This window comes from Ranitomeya imitator, chromosome 1 (genome assembly GCF_032444005.1).
Source record: "Ranitomeya imitator isolate aRanImi1 chromosome 1, aRanImi1.pri, whole genome shotgun sequence".
NCBI classification, from domain to species: Eukaryota; Metazoa; Chordata; class Amphibia; order Anura; family Dendrobatidae; genus Ranitomeya; species Ranitomeya imitator.
Genome location: NC_091282.1, coordinates 806,268,252 through 806,284,240, shown reverse-complemented (window position 1 = coordinate 806,284,240; position 15,989 = coordinate 806,268,252). Strand labels below are relative to the sequence as shown.

At 45.7% G+C, this 15,989-nt stretch overlaps 1 protein-coding gene across 2 annotated transcripts in view; it reads left to right on the top strand.

Moving 5' to 3' along the window:
* Positions 1 to 15,989, top strand: part of CRTC1 (CREB regulated transcription coactivator 1) — a 248,706-nt gene that overhangs the window by 84,931 nt on the left and 147,786 nt on the right. For both annotated transcript variants that reach the window (XM_069738947.1, XM_069738954.1), the window contains exon 4: positions 15,656 to 15,717. In XM_069738947.1, the coding sequence (XP_069595048.1) occupies positions 15,656 to 15,717 (62 nt within the window). The remainder of the gene's footprint in view (positions 1 to 15,655; positions 15,718 to 15,989) is intronic.

Sequence of the window (15,989 nt, the reverse complement as noted above, 5' to 3'; positions counted from 1 at the left end):
TGGTGATTCCACTCATGCTATTTCTGATTGTCCTAAGCGCACTAAGCGGTCCGCTAGGTCTGCCGTCATTGGTACTGTACAGTCCAAATTCCTTCTGTCCATTACCTTGATATGCTCTTTGTCGTCGTTTTCTGTCATGGCGTTTGTGGATTCGGGCGCTGCCCTGAATCTGATGGATTTGGATTATGCTAAACGTTGTGGGTTTTTCTTGGAGCCTTTGCGGTGTCCTATTCCATTGAGAGGAATTGATGCTACACCTTTGGCCAAGAATAAACCTCAATACTGGGCCCAGCTGACCATGTGCATGGCTCCTGCACATCAGGAAGTTATTCGCTTTCTAGTGTTGCATAATCTGCATGATGTGGTCGTGTTGGGGTTGCCATGGCTACAAACCCATAATCCAGTATTGGATTGGAATTCCATGTCGGTATCCAGCTGGGGTTGTCAGGGGGTACATGGTGATGTTCCATTTTTGTCGATTTCGTCATCCACCCCTTCTGAGGTCCCAGAGTTCTTGTCTGATTATCAGGATGTATTTGAAGAGCCCAAGTCCGATGCTCTACCTCCGCATAGGGATTGTGATTGTGCTATCAATTTGATTCCTGGTAGTAAATTCCCTAAAGGTCGATTATTTAATTTATCCGTGCCCGAACACGCCGCTATGCGCAGTTATGTGAAGGAATCCCTGGAGAAGGGACATATTCGCCCATCGTCATCACCACTGGGAGCAGGGTTCTTCTTTGTAGCCAAGAAGGATGGTTCGCTGAGACCGTGTATTGATTACCGCCTTCTTAATAAGATCACTGTTAAATTTCAGTATCCCTTGCCATTGTTATCTGACTTGTTTGCTCAGATTAAGGGGGCTAGTTGGTTCACTAAGATAGATCTTCATGGTGCGTATAATCTGGTGAGAATCAGGCAAGGAGATGAATGGAAAACTGCATTCAATACGCCCGAGGGTCATTTTGAGTATCTAGTGATGCTGTTCGGACTTGCCAATGCTCCATCTGTGTTTCAGTCTTTTATGCATGACATCTTCCGTGAGTATCTGGATAAATTCCTGATTGTTTACTTGGATGACATTTTGATCTTCTCAGATGATTGGGAGTCTCATGTGAAGCAGGTCAGAATGGTTTTTCAGGTCCTGCGTGCTAACGCTTTGTTTGTGAAGGGATCAAAGTGTCTCTTCGGTGTGCAGAAAGTTTCATTTTTGGGGTTCATCTTTACCCCTTCTACTATCGAGATGGATCCAGTTAAGGTCCAAGCCATCCAGGATTGGATTCAGCCGACATCTCTGAAAAGTCTGCAAAAGTTCCTGGGCTTTGCTAATTTTTATCGTCGCTTCATCTGTAATTTTTCTAGCATTGCCAAACCATTGACCGATTTGACCAAGAAGGGTGCTGATTTGGTTAATTGGTCTTCTGCTGCTGTGGAAGCTTTTCAGGAGTTGAAGCGTCGTTTTTGTTCTGCCCCTGTGTTGTGTCAGCCAGATGTTTCTCTTCCGTTCCAGGTCGAGGTTGATGCTTCTGAGATTGGAGCAGGGGCGGTTTTGTCAGAGAGGTTCTGATTGCTCAGTGATGAAACCATGTGCTTTCTTTTCCAGGAAGTTTTCGCCCGCTGAGCGTAATTATGATGTGGGCAATCGAGAGTTGCTGGCCATGAAGTGGGCATTCGAGGAGTGGCGTCATTGGCTTGAAGGAGCTAAGCATCGCGTGGTGGTATTGACTGATCATAAGAACTTGACTTATCTCGAGTCTGCCAAGCGCTTGAATCCTAGACAGGCCCGTTGGTCGTTATTTTTTGCCCGCTTCGACTTTGTGATTTCGTACCTTCCGGGCTCTAAAAATGTGAAGGCGGATGCTCTGTCTAGGAGTTTTGTGCCCGACTCTCCGGGTTTATCTGAGCCAGCGGGTATCCTCAAGGAAGGAGTCATTGTGTCTGCCATCTCCCCTGATTTGCGGCGGGTGCTGCAAAAATTTCAGGCGAATAAACCTGATCGTTGTCCAGCAGAGAAACTGTTCGTCCCTGATAGGTGGACTAATAAACTTATCTCTGAACTTCATTGTTCGGTGTTGGCTGGTCATCCTGGAATCTTTGGTACCAGAGAGTTAGTGGCTAGATCCTTCTGGTGGCCATCTCTGTCACGGGATGTACGTACTTTTGTGCAGTCCTGTGGGATTTGTGCTAGGGCTAAGCCCTGCTGTTCTCGTGCCAGTGGGTTGCTTTTGCCCTTGCCGGTCCCAAAGAGGCCTTGGACACATATTTCGATGGATTTCATTTCTGACCTTCCCGTTTCTCAAAAGATGTCAGTCATTTGGGTGGTCTGTGATCGCTTTTCTAAAATGGTCCATCTGGTGCCCTTGGCTAAATTGCCTTCCTCCTCTGATTTGGTACCTTTGTTCTTTCAGCATGTGGTTCGGTTGCATGGCATTCCTGAGAATATTGTTTCTGACAGAGGTTCCCAGTTTGTTTCAAGGTTTTGGCGAGCCTTTTGTGGTAGGATGGGCATTGACCTATCCTTTTCCTCGGCTTTCCATCCTCAGACTAATGGCCAGACCGAACGAACCAATCAGACCTTGGAAACATATCTGAGATGTTTTGTTTCTGCAGACCAGGATGATTGGGTGTCCTTTTTGCCGTTGGCTGAGTTCGCCCTTAATAATCGGGCCAGCTCGGCTACCTTGGTTTCTCCATTTTTTTGCAATTCTGGGTTCCATCCTCGTTTCTCTTCAGGACAGGTTGAGTCTTCGGACTGTCCTGGTGTGGATTCCGTGGTGGATAGGTTGCAGCAGATCTGGACTCAGGTAGTGGACAATTTGATCTTGTCCCAGGAGAAAGCTCAACTTTTCGCTAATCGCAGACGCCGTGTGGGTCCCCGACTTCGTGTTGGGGATCTGGTTTGGTTATCTTCTCGTCATATTCCTATGAAGGTTTCCTCTCCTAAATTTAAACCTCGTTTTATTGGTCCGTATAGGATTTCTGAGGTTCTCAATCCTGTGTCTTTTCGTTTGACCCTCCCAGACTCCTTTTCCATACATAATGTATTCCATAGGTCGTTGTTGCGGAGATACGTGGCACCTATGGTTCCATCTGTTGAGCCTCCTGCCCCGGTTTTGGTGGAGGGGGAATTGGAGTATATTGTGGAGAAGATTTTGGATTCTCGTGTTTTTAGACGGAAACTCCAGTATCTGGTTAAATGGAAGGGTTATGCTCAGGAAGATAATTCCTGGGTTTTTGCCTCTGATGTTCATGCTTCCGATCTTGTTCGTGCCTTTCATGCGGCTCATCCTGGTCGGCCTAGGGGCTCTGGTGAGGGTTCGGTGACCCCTCCTCAAGGGGGGGGTACTGTTGTGAATTCTGTGGCTGAATTCACTCCTGTGGTCACAAGTGGCACTGCAGCTTCTGAGCTTCCTCCCTCAGGTGTTCTGGTGAGCTCGTTAACTGCTTCATTACTTAACTCCGCCTGATGCTGCTATCCTTGCTCCTTGTCAATGTTTCAGTGTTGGATCTGAGCTTCTCCTGATTGTTCCTGTGACCTGCTGCTCTGTATAGCTAAGTGCTTTTTGCTTTTTTGTTGCTTTTTTTCTGTCCAGCTTGTCTTTTGTTTTGCTGGAAGCTCTGAGACGCAAAGGGTGTACCGCCGTGCCGTTAGTTCGGCACGGTGGGGTTTTTTTTGCCCCCTTTGCGTGGTTTTGCTTTAGGGTTTTTTGTAGACTGCAAAGTTCGCTTTACTGTCCTCGCTCTGTCCTAGAATATCGGGCCCCACTTTGCTGAATCTATTTCATCCCTACGTTTTGTCTTTTCATCTTACTCACAGTCATTATATGTGGGGGGCTGCCTTTTCCTTTGGGGAATTTCTCTGGGGCAAGTCAGGCCTATTTTTCTATCTTCAGGCTAGCTAGTTTCTTAGGCTGTGCCGAGTTGCCTAGGTAGTTGTTAGGCGCAATCCACAGCCGCTTTTAGTTGTGTTTAGGATAGGATCAGGTGTGCAGTCTACAGAGTTTCCACGTCTCAGAGCTCGTTCTTGTATTTTTGGGTATTTGTCAGATCACTGTGTGCGCTCTGATCGCTAAGCACACTGTGTTTCTGGATTGCCTTCATAACACCTGTCATTAGCAAACATAACACCAAATTGTGAGGAAGCATGAGCAATCTCAAGGCTACAAGTCCATCTCCAAAGACCTGAATGTTCCTGTGTCTACCGTGTGCAGTGTCATCAAGAAGTTTAAAGCCCATGGCACTGTGGCTAACCTCTCTAGATGTGGACGGAAAAGAAAAATTGACAAGAGATTTCAATGCAAGATTGTGCGGATGTTGGATAAAGAACCTCGACTAACATCCAAACAAGTTCAAGCTGCCCTGCAGTCCGAAGGTACAACAGTGTCAACCCGTACTATCCGTCGGCATCTGAATGAAAAGGGACTGTATGGTAGGAGACCCAGGAAGACCCCACTTCTTACCCCGAGACATAAAAAATCCAGGCTGGAGTTTGCCAAAACTTACCTGAAAAAGCCTAAATGTTTTGGAAGAATGTTCTCTGGTCAGATGAGACAAAAGTAGAGCTTTTTGGGCAAAGGCATCAACATAGAGTTTACAGGAGAAAAAGAGAGGCATTCAAAGAAAAGAACACGGTCCCTACAGTCAAACATGGCGGAGGTTCCCTGATGTTTTGGGGTTGCTTTGCTGCCTCTGGCACTGGACTGCTTGACCGTGTGCATGGCATTATGAAGTCTGAAGACGACCAACAAATTTTGCAGCATAATGTAGGGCCCAGTGTGAGAAAGCTGGGTCTCCCTCAGAGGTCATGGGTCTTCCAGCAGGACAATGACCCAAAACACACTTCAAAAAGCACTAGAAAATGGTTTGAGAGAAAGCACTGGAGACTTCTAAGGTGGCCAGCAATGAGTCCAGACCTGAATCCCATAGAACACCTGTGGAGAGATCTAGAAATGGCAGTTTGGAGAAGGCACCCTTCAAATATCAGGGACCTGGAGCAGTTTGCCAAAGAAGAATGGTCTAAAATTCCAGCAGAGCTTTGTAAGAAACTCATTGATGGTTACCAGAAGCAGTTGGTCGCAGTTATTTTGGCTAAAGGTTGTGCAACCAAGTATTAGGCTGAGGGTGCCAATACTTTTGTCTGGCCCATTTTTGGAGTTTTGTGTGAAATGATCAATGTTTTGCTTTTTGCTTCATTCTCTTTTGTGTTTTTTCATTTAAGACAAATTAAATGAAGATAATAATACCAAAGAATTTGTTTGCAATCATTTTCAGGAAGAAACTGAGTATTATCTGACAGAATTGCAGGGTTGTTAATACTTTTGGCCATGACTATACATACATACACACACACACACACACAAAAGATAGCGAGGGAGAGAGAGCAAGAGAGCGAAATTATGTTTAAAACATATTTACCTCTGCGCTGCCGACTGGACGGAGGGCTACCAGAAGAAGACATGGCTGCTCTGGTACGGCTTGGCTGGCTGGGCTCTGTGGCAGGTTATAGCTGGCTGGCCTCTGTGGCAGGCCCGTGGCTAGCTGGGCTCTGTAGTAGGAGAGCTGGTTGGGCTCTGGCAGGTTATAGCTGGCTGGGCTCTGTGGCAAGTTATAGCTGGCTGGCCTTTGTGGCAGGCCTGTGGCTGGCTGGGCTCTGTAGCAGGAGAGCTGGCTGGGCTCTGTGGCAGGTTATAGCTGGCTGGCTGACCTCTGTGGCAGGAGAGCTGGCTGGGCTCTGTAGCAGGTTATAGCTGGCTGGCCGGCCTCTGTGGCAGGTTATAGCTGGCTGGCCTGTGTGGCAGGAGAGCTGGCTGGGCTCGGTGGCAGGTTATAGCTGGCTGGCCCCTGTGGCAGGTTTGTAGCTGGCTCCGCTCTCTGGCTCCTTTGTTCTTCAGTCTTGGCAGGGTGTGGTCTCTCTGGCTGGCAGTATGGCTGCAAATGAGTGAAGGCCTCGATGGCATTGCTTTATATATGTGTCCTGGGGGCAGGCACATAGTTTCTGAGCATGCTCAGTGTAAAAAGCCGGATAAGGCCTCCCGATCCGGCGTCCATAGACATGCATTGTAGCGAAAAGCCGGAAAGACAACGTTACAGTAGACGTTTTTTCCAGACGCCGGAATCGAGTGTACGCCGGATCCGGCATCAAACCGGAAGGAACACTGGGCCATCTGGCGCAATCCGGCGCTAATACAAGTCAATGGGGGAAAAACCAGTTCCGGTTTTTATTTTTTCCGGTTTTTCTCCCAAGAGCTGAATTTAGCCTGAAACAAAAATCCTGATGTGTGAAAGTAGCCAAAGGCTTACTTTGACACTTCTTAACAGCCGCATGTAATCTACCGTATATACTCGAGTATAAGCTGACCCCCCCCCCTAATTTTGCCACAAACTGGGAAAACTTAATGACTCGAGTATAAGCCTAGGGTGGAAAATACAGCAGCTACTGATAAATTTCAAAAATAAAAATAGATACCAATAAAAGTAAAATTAATTGAGATATCAGTAGGGTAAGTGTTTTTGAATATCCATATTGAATCAGGAGCCCCATATAATGCTTCATACAGTTTATGATGGGCTCCATAAGATGCTCCCTCCATAAGATGCTCCATATTAAAATATGCCCCATATAATGCTGCACAAATGCTGATTATGGCCCCATAAGATGCTCCATACAGACATTTGGCCCGTATAATGCTCCACAAATGTGGATTATGGCCCCATAAGATGCTCCATACAGATATTTGCCCCCATATCATGCTGGACATGGCCCCATACAGATGCTCCATACAGATATTTGCCCCCATATCATGCTGCACATGGCCACATAAGATGCTCCATAAAGATATTTGCCCCCATATCATGCTGCACATGGCCACATAAGATGCTCCATAAAGATATTTGCCCCCATATCATGCTGAACATGGCCACATAAGATGTTCTATACAGATATTTGCCCCCATATCATGCTGCACATGGCCACATAAGATGCCCCATACAGATATTTGCCCCCATATCAAGCTGCACATGGCCACATAAGATGCTCCATACAGATATTTGCCCCCATATAATGCTGCACATGGCCACATAAGATGCCCCATACAGATATTTGCCCCCATATCATACTGCACATGGCCACATAAGATGCCCTATACAGATATTTGCCCCCATATAATGCTGCACATGGCCACATAAGATGCCCCATACAGATATTTGCCCCCATATCATGCTGCATATGGCCATATAAGATGACCCATACAGATATTTGCCGCCATATCATGCTGCACATGGCCACATAAGATGCTCCATACAGATATTTGCCCCATATGCTGTTGCTGCGATTAAAGAAATAAAAAAATTACATACTCACCTCTCCGGCCCCTGGCAATTGCTATAGTCACCTGCTCCCCGTTCCACCGCTGACCGCCGCTGTGTCTTCCCCATCCTCTGCACAGACGTTCAGGAAGAGGGCGGCGCGCACTAATCGCGTCATCACGCCCTCTGACCTGAGCGTCACTGCGGAAGACACAGCGGCGCCGACGGTGGAACAAGGAACAGGTGAATATCGTGCACTGCCCCCGTCATACTCGCCTGTTCCCCGGCGCCCCATTTTCTTCCTGTAGTGAGCGATCACCGTTACCGCTCATTACAGTAATGAATATGCGGCTCCACCCCCATGGGAGGTGGAGCCGCATATTCATAGTTACATAGTTATTAAGGTTGAAGGAAGACTATAAGTCCATCTAGTTCAACCCATTACTGTAATGAGCGGTACCATGTGACCGCTCACTACAGGGAGAAGCTGCAGCGCCGGGGAAGCAGGGACCGCGCCAGGAGCAGGTGAGTATAATTAGACAGCCCCTGCTCCCCCTCCCCTGCCGGCCCCTGGGTATGACTCAAGTATAAGCCGAGAAGGGACTTTCAGCCCAAAAAAGTGGGAGACCGAGGAGCTGAACATTTAGTTAAATAAAATGGCCTAATAGACACAATCTAATCCATTCTTTCCATTGCTCCCTGATGTAAAACATTTTGATTATGACTTATACTAATAATTGCAGACAAAAGATGGGTTGGATGAGAAACCGGATCTTTCCCTCCCCGCCTCCTAAACCCTATTTCTATCGCCTAATTTCTCTTAAGGTACCGTCACACTAAGCGACGCTGCAGCGATACCGACAACGATGTCGATCGCTGCAGCGTCGCTATTTGGTCGCTGGAGAGCTGTCACACAGACAGCTCTCCAGCGACCAACGATCCCGAGGTCCCCGGTAACCAGGGTAAACATCGGGTTACTAAGCGCAGGGCCGATGTTTACCCTGGTTACCAGTGTAAAAAAAACAAACACTACATACTTACCTTCAGCTGTCTGTCCTCCGGCGCTCTGCTTTCCTCTGCACTGTCAGCACCGGTCAGCCGGAAAGCAGAGCGGTGACGTCACCGCTCTGCTTTCCGGCTGGCTGGCGCTGACACAGGATGCAGGAGGAGTGCAGAGAAGCACAGCGCCGGGGACAGACAGCTGAAGGTAAGTATGTAGTTTTTGTTTTTTTAACGCTTACGCTGGTAACCAGGGTAAACATCGGGTTACTAAGCGCGGCCCTGCGCTTAGTAACCCGATGTTTACCCTGGTTACCAGTGAAGACATCGCTGAATCGGCGTCACACACGCCGATTCAGCGATGTCAGCGGGAGATCCAGCGACGAAATAAAGTTCTGGACTTTCCTCAGCGACCAACGATCTCCCAGCAGGGGCCTGATCGTTGGTCGCTGTCACACATAACGATTTCTTTAACGATATCGTTGCTACGTCACAAAAAGCAACGATATCGTTAACGATATCGTTATGTGTGACGGTACCTTTACTCTCTTCTCAACTACCTTTAGCCCATTTTCTAGGCTATATCTTTATCTTTCTCATTTTCTTTCTCTATTCTTCTCAAGTAACAAGCCATTATTAGATTATTTAACTGTTCTTTAGACAGTATAGATAGTTTGGGTTTTCCTTCCCCCAAACTCACATTTAATTATCACTTAAACACATTTCAATCCATTTTTGGAAAATGGTTTATTATAGGTTTATGCTAATAAATCGTGTACGCTTTTGCATTGTTCCATGAATCTTTAATTTCATTCTTATTTTAATCAGATTGTAGAACAATAGAAAATGGTTCAGAAATTACAGTAAAGAGTTGTTGATATTTTTAGACCTTCCTTTGATAAGTTATTTACAAAGGCAAGTTATTCAATGACTGGGAGGTGAAGGTTAATGGATACTAACATAATCTTCAAGAAAAGCATTGTCTTTAATATTCTTGCATTTTTTACTAAGTTTTTGATTTACTCAAAAAAAATAAAAGGAAAACCCCTTCAACTAAATGTTCGGCCTCCCGTGCCGTTGCTGTTTCAGCTGTGTCGGCACTTGCGGTCTCGGGGCAGTGATGCGGTGAATTTACACTTGATGTTCTGTGCCCAATCAGCGCTGGCATCAGTCTCTGCATCCTTTTCAAATTGAACATGAGGAGGAATTCGGGGATCAGCTGTAACCCAGACTTCCTCTTCATGTAGATATGCAAAGTTCATAAATGCCACTTTTGCTCATGTCTGTTTTGTCGCCACATAATGTGGAACCTTCTGAGACGTTGTGCTTGTTCCAAATTAAAAGAAAGGTACTGTGTTTGTAGATCATTAATAAGTTAATGTAATGTAGCATAACATGCTGTTATAACTAAGTTTTGAATGCATTTGAAACAAATTTTGTGTGTTAGGGTACCGTCACACTATACGATTTACCAACGATCACGACCAGCGATATGACCTGGCCGTGATCGTTGGTAAGTCGTTGTGTGGTCGCTGGAGAGCTGTCACACAGACCGCTCTCCAGCGACCAACGATGCCGGTAACCAGGGTAAACATTGGGTTACTAAGCGCAGGGCTGCGCTTAGTAACCCGATGTTTACCCTGGTTACCATCCTAAAAGTAAAAAAAACAAACGCTTCATACTTACCTTCGGCTGTCTGTCCCCGGCGCTCTGCTTCTCTGCTCTGGCTGTGAGCACAGCGGCCGGAAAGCAGAGCGGTGACGTCACCGCTCTGCTTTCCGGCCGCTGTGCTCACAGTGAGTGCAGGAAAGCACAGCGCCGGGGACAGACAGCCGAAGGTAAGTATGAAGCGTTTGTTTTTTTTACTTTTAGGATGGTAACCAGGGTAAACATCGGGTTACTAAGCGCGGCCCTGCGCTTAGTAACCCGATGTTTACCCTGGTTACAAGCGAACGCATCGCTGGATCGGTGTCACACACACCGATCCAGCGATGACAGCAGGATATCCAGCGACGAAAGAAAGTTCCAAACGATCTGCTACGACGTACGATTCTCAGCAGGGTCCCTGATCGCTGCTGCGTGTCAGACACAGCGATATCGTATGGATATCGCTGGAACGTCACGAATCGTACCGTCGTAGCGATCGAAATGGCACTGTGTGACGGTACCCTAAAGCACTGTGGAATATGTTAATGCCAGACATTGTGGAGGGAGGTGAGAGAATCATATCATCTGGGTGAGAGAGACTGATGGGAGAGAGAAAAACAGTAAAGGTACCGTTACACTAAATGATTTACCAACGATCACGACCAGCGATACGACCTGGCCGTGATCGTTGGTAAATCGTTGTGTGGTCGCTGGGGAGCTGTCAACAGAGACAGCTCTCTCCAGCGACCAACGATCCGGGGAACAACTGAAGACAGTTTCAACGATGCCGAAGTCCCCGGGTAACCAGGGTAAATATCGGGTTACTAAGTGCAGGGCCGCGCTTAGTAACTCAATATTTACCCTGGTTACCATTGTAAAAGTAATGTCTGTCACGTCCCCCGGCGTCAGCTTCCCTGCACTGTGTCAGCGCCGGCCGTAAAGCAGAGCACAGCGGTGACGTCACCGCTCTGCTTTACGGCCGGCGCTTACACAGTGCAGGGAAGCTGACACCAGGGGACGTGACAGACATCGGAATGTAAGTATGTAGTGTTTTTTTTTTTGTTTTTTTTTTACCTTTTACAATGGTAACCAGGGTAAATATCGGGTTACTAAGCGCGGCCCTGCGCTTAGTAACCCGATGTTTACCCTGGTTACCAGTGAACACATCGCTGGATCGGCGTCACACACGCCGATCTAGCGATGACAGCGGGGTGATCAGCGACTTAAAAAAGGTCCTGATCATTCCCAGCGACCAACGATCTCCCAGCAGGGGCCTGATCGTTGGTCGCTGTCACGCATAACGATTTCGTTAACTATATCGTTGCTACGTCACAAAAAGCAACGATATCGTTAACAAAATCGTTGTGTGAAGGTACCTTAACTGCTGGTGATAGCAGATCACAGGGCAGTCTCCCACAAAATGGCGCTGCCCTGTGATGCTACTCTTCATTCTGCCCCAGGGATACCAAACCACCCAAAAGGGGAGGGAAATGGTGGTCAGCAGTTACTGCCCCAATTTTGCTGATAACTGTAAGGGTAAGTTCACACAGGGCGTTTTTGCAGATTTTTTTGCTGTGTTTTATTATGCCAATTTTCAGCTGCTTTTTACAGTACCAGCAAAGCTTATGAGATTTCAGAAATCTCATGCACACACATTGGGTTTTTGTGTCATCAGGATTTTGTGCTTTGCAGCGTTTTTTTTTTTTTTTTTTACATAGGGCATGCCACGTCTTTCAGGGTTTTTTCAGCGTTTTTCACCCATTGACTTGAATGGATGGTGAAAAGACAAGGTTGACTTTTCTTGCAGCGTATTTGCTGCAGAAAATTCAAGCAGAGCCAGATGTGACGTCACACTCGGCCCTGCTATATCTAGATGGCAGGCTGCATGATGCGTCCATGCAGCCTGTCAACCAGCAGAGTGGACCCAATTCCCAATCACTTGAATGGGGGTTCCGACATTACAGTGTTTGACACGCTGTCATATGTATGACAGCGCAGCAAACACCGCTTCTGATTGGCGGGGAAATCCTCCCCACCGGTGATAGAGCCGCGGTTCTCACTCTATCAGAAGACAGCGGGAAGCGCTCAGCTGTGATTGGAGGTGTAAACATCACCTCCGATCACTGGTGTCAGCTGTTGAGACTACCGCTCCCATCATCTGCCACTGCTAATTACAGTGAGAGCAGGAGCTGCGGATGGGAGTATTCATCTGCTCTCCTGCGCTATAAATAAATAATTTAAAAAACAAAACAAAAAAACCCATTGTGGGTTCCCCCCTAATTTTGATAACCAGCCAGACAAAACTCACAGCTGGGGGCTGCAACTCCCCCGCTGTCAGCTTCAGCAAGGCTAGTTATCAAGAATAGAGGGGTCCTCACGCTTTTTAAAAAAATTTAAATAATTAAAAAAAAACAGCGTGGGGCCCCCCCCATTTTTGACAACCAGCTTTGCTAAAGCTCACAGCTGGGGGCTGGTATTTTGAAGCTCATAAGGGGCCATGGATATTGCCCCAGCCTAAAAATAGCAGCAATTCTGGCGCTTTGCCCGCCTCTTCCCACTTGCCCTGTAGAGGTGGCAAGTGGGGTAAAAAGGGGTTATTGTAAGGTGACTTTAAGCTGGCTTAGTAAAGGAGAGGCAACAATAAGACACCTATCCATTACTAATCCTATAGTAATGAAAGGGTTAAACACACACCCCTGCAGAAAAAAGTCTTTTAATGAAATAAAACACAGTTTTGACCATCTTTTTATTGTTCTGACATTCCAAAGCGAAGCCATCGATCTTCTGTAATAAAAATAAAAAAGCAAAAGTATACTCCCTGAGCCGTCGTAGTCCGATATAACGAGTGTCCCTCGCAGTATCTGGGGGAGATAAAGCTTACAACCAGGAGCGCTGCTAATGCGATCACCCCCGGCTGTAAGCGACAGGGGAATTAATGAGACGGAGCGGGCGCAGGCTCAGTAACTAGCAGTGATGTCACCGAGCCTGCACTCCCTCACAGCCTGACCAGAGGTAACCTCTGCACCGTGGGAAAATGCCAGTGAAAAAGTTACCGCATGTAATGAATCTATTCTATCAATCTATCTATTAATTCTATCAATCTATTCATTCTGTCTACAGGAAGTTTTTTTTTTTCTCTATGTAAACTCAACTTTATTGGCATGCACAAAGAGAAAAAAAAGCATGAAAAAAAACGCACCTAAACCTGCGTTTTTGGCGCAGCTTATTTCCTGCAAAGATGATCAGGTTTTGCTGCAGAAAAAAACGCAGCAAAAACATCCTTCGTGAACTTACCCTAAAGCTGGTAACGCGTACTATAGCTGCTTGAGGTCTAAAACGGAAAATGCTCCCCGTAGTGGTAAATATATATATATTTTAAGAAAATATATATATTTCATATAGAAATGTTAGCAAACATTGCATTAACCCCTTCACGACATGCGCCGTACTAGTACGGCGAACTTCGCATCTCCCCCTTTGATGTGGGCTCCGGCGATGAGCCCACATCATAGTTGCGACATGTCAGATGTTTTGTACAGCTGACATGTGCGCGCAATAGCGGCGGGTGAAATCGCTATTCATCATTCGTCACATGATCGGGGGTCAGTGATGTCTCAGGATGATAACCATAGAGGTCCTTGAGACCTCTATGGTTACTGATGCAGGCCTTCTGTGAGCACCCCCCTATGGTCGGCGCTCATAGCAAGCCTGCATTTCAGCTACATAGCATCGATCTGATGATCGCTGCTATGTAGCTGAGCCGATCGAGTTGTGCCAGCTTCTAGCCTCCCATGGAAGCTATTGAAGCATGGCAAAAGTAAAATAAAAAAAATGTTTTTAAAAATATGGAAAAAAATAAAATATATAAAAGTTTAAATCGCCCCCCTTTCGCCCCATCCAAAATAAAACAATAAAAAAAAATCAAACCAACACATATTTGGTATTGCCGCGTTCAGAATCGCCCGGCCTATCAATAAAAAAAAGCATTAACCTGATCGCTAAACGGCGTAGTGAAAAAAATCGAAACTACAGAATTACGTTTTTTTGGTCGCCGCGACATTGAATTAAAATGTAATAACGGGCGCTCAAAAGAACATATCTGCACAAAAGTGTTATTAAAAATGTCATCTCAGCACGCAATAAATAAGCCCTCACCTGACCCCAGATCACGAAAAATGGAGACGCTACGGGTATCGGAAAATAGCGCTTTTTTAGGCAAAGTTTTGAATTTTTTTTCACCACTTAGATAAAAAAAATAACCTAGACATGTTAGGTGTCTATGAACTCGCAATGACCTGGAGAATCATAATATCAGGTCAGTTTAGCATTTAGTGAAGCTAGCAAAAAGACAAACAAAAAAACAAGTGTGGGATTGCACTTTTTTTTTGCAATTTCACCGCACTTGGAATTTTTTTTTCCCATTTTGTAGTACAAGACATAGTAAAACCAATGATGTCGTTCAAAAGTACAACTCGTCCCGCAAAAATAAGCCCTCACATGACCATATTGACGGAAAACTAAAAAAGTTATGGCTCTGGGAAGGAGGGGAGCGAAAAACGAAAACGCAAAAACGGAAAAGGGCAAGGTCGTGAGGGGGTTAATACATTTTAATTACTATTTTAAGCTTAATTTCAGGAAAAAAAAAACTACAAGAAAACTGGTGGCACCTTCTCTTTAAATAGAAAAATTCAAATGCTTGCACGGAAGAGCCACTCTAATACATTAAGAATCAAAGCAAATCTCTTTTTTGCCTCATTACATCATCTTATATATGTTATTACCGTATTCATGCATTGTAAAATATAATTGGCTCATCTTATCATCTCTAAATATGTGCTAGCATTAGCATACATGCATCTCATTGGCTAAAGGTGATTTCTGTCTACACCCAGCTGATAAGTTAGGTGTGTTTCCTCTCACTTAGTTTTGTTTTTTCAACTTTCCTATGTTTTCTCTAAGGCTGCTTTCACACTAGCGTCGGCACGGGGCCGTCGCTATGCGTCAGCCTGACGTGCTGACACGCGTTGTGAAAATAATGCCCGACGTGGGCAGCGGAAGCAGTCTTACGACGCTTCCGCTGCCCCATTGTAAGGTCCGGGGGGAGGGGGAGGAGTTTCGGCCGTGACGTGCAAAAAACGTTACATGTAACTTTTTTTGTGCCGACGGTGCGCCAAAACACGACGCAACAGTCGCACGACAGTTGCGACGTGTGGCCATACGTCGCAATGCGTCGCTAATGTTAGTCTATGGAGAAAAAAGCATCCTGCAGACAACTTTGCAGGATGCGTTTTTTCTCCTAAACGACACATTGCGATGTGTAGCCAACAACGCTAGTGTGAAAGTAGCCTAAGTCAGTTAGACAACGACATTCCTGAGGGATCTTTGCTATCTTACGCGCACACACACACACGCACACACACACTCAAACTCCGTCTTGGAAAGCAGGAGATAATTTATGTAGAACATCCACAATGCATATAATCGATCTTAACTTAATCACCAGAATTGAAGACCCCAAAAACCTCTGCAGTATGTCTTCGTAAATAAAATATGGACTTCAATATCTTATTAGCAGCTAAGCTATTATTTTATTCTAGTTTGAGGCCTTTTAAATTTATTAATTATTAAGACTTGGCTTCACTTTTTTTTGAAGGGGTAGGAAGGGGAATAAAATTATGGCATCAATCCTTAACTTGCATGATACGTTGACAGCTGCCCCTACGGAACAGTGTATTTATCACCTCCCCCTGATACCAGCTGGAGACGGTAAGTCTTGATCTTGAATCATTGTTCTGTTTTTCTATTTATTTAATTTGTATATGAAGTTTATTGCTCAAAGAAGTACTCACATTAGCATTTACAGAGGTTTAGGGAAAAGTAGTACATGTATTGTCAATGTGTTAATTTACACCCCTATCACCATCTTCTCCAGCATCTGTTCCTCTTTTTAATCAAATGACTTTTCAGACTCTCTGGATCACACTTCACGCTGTGTCACACATAAGTGGCTTTTACACTGTAAGCATATGGAGTTTCAC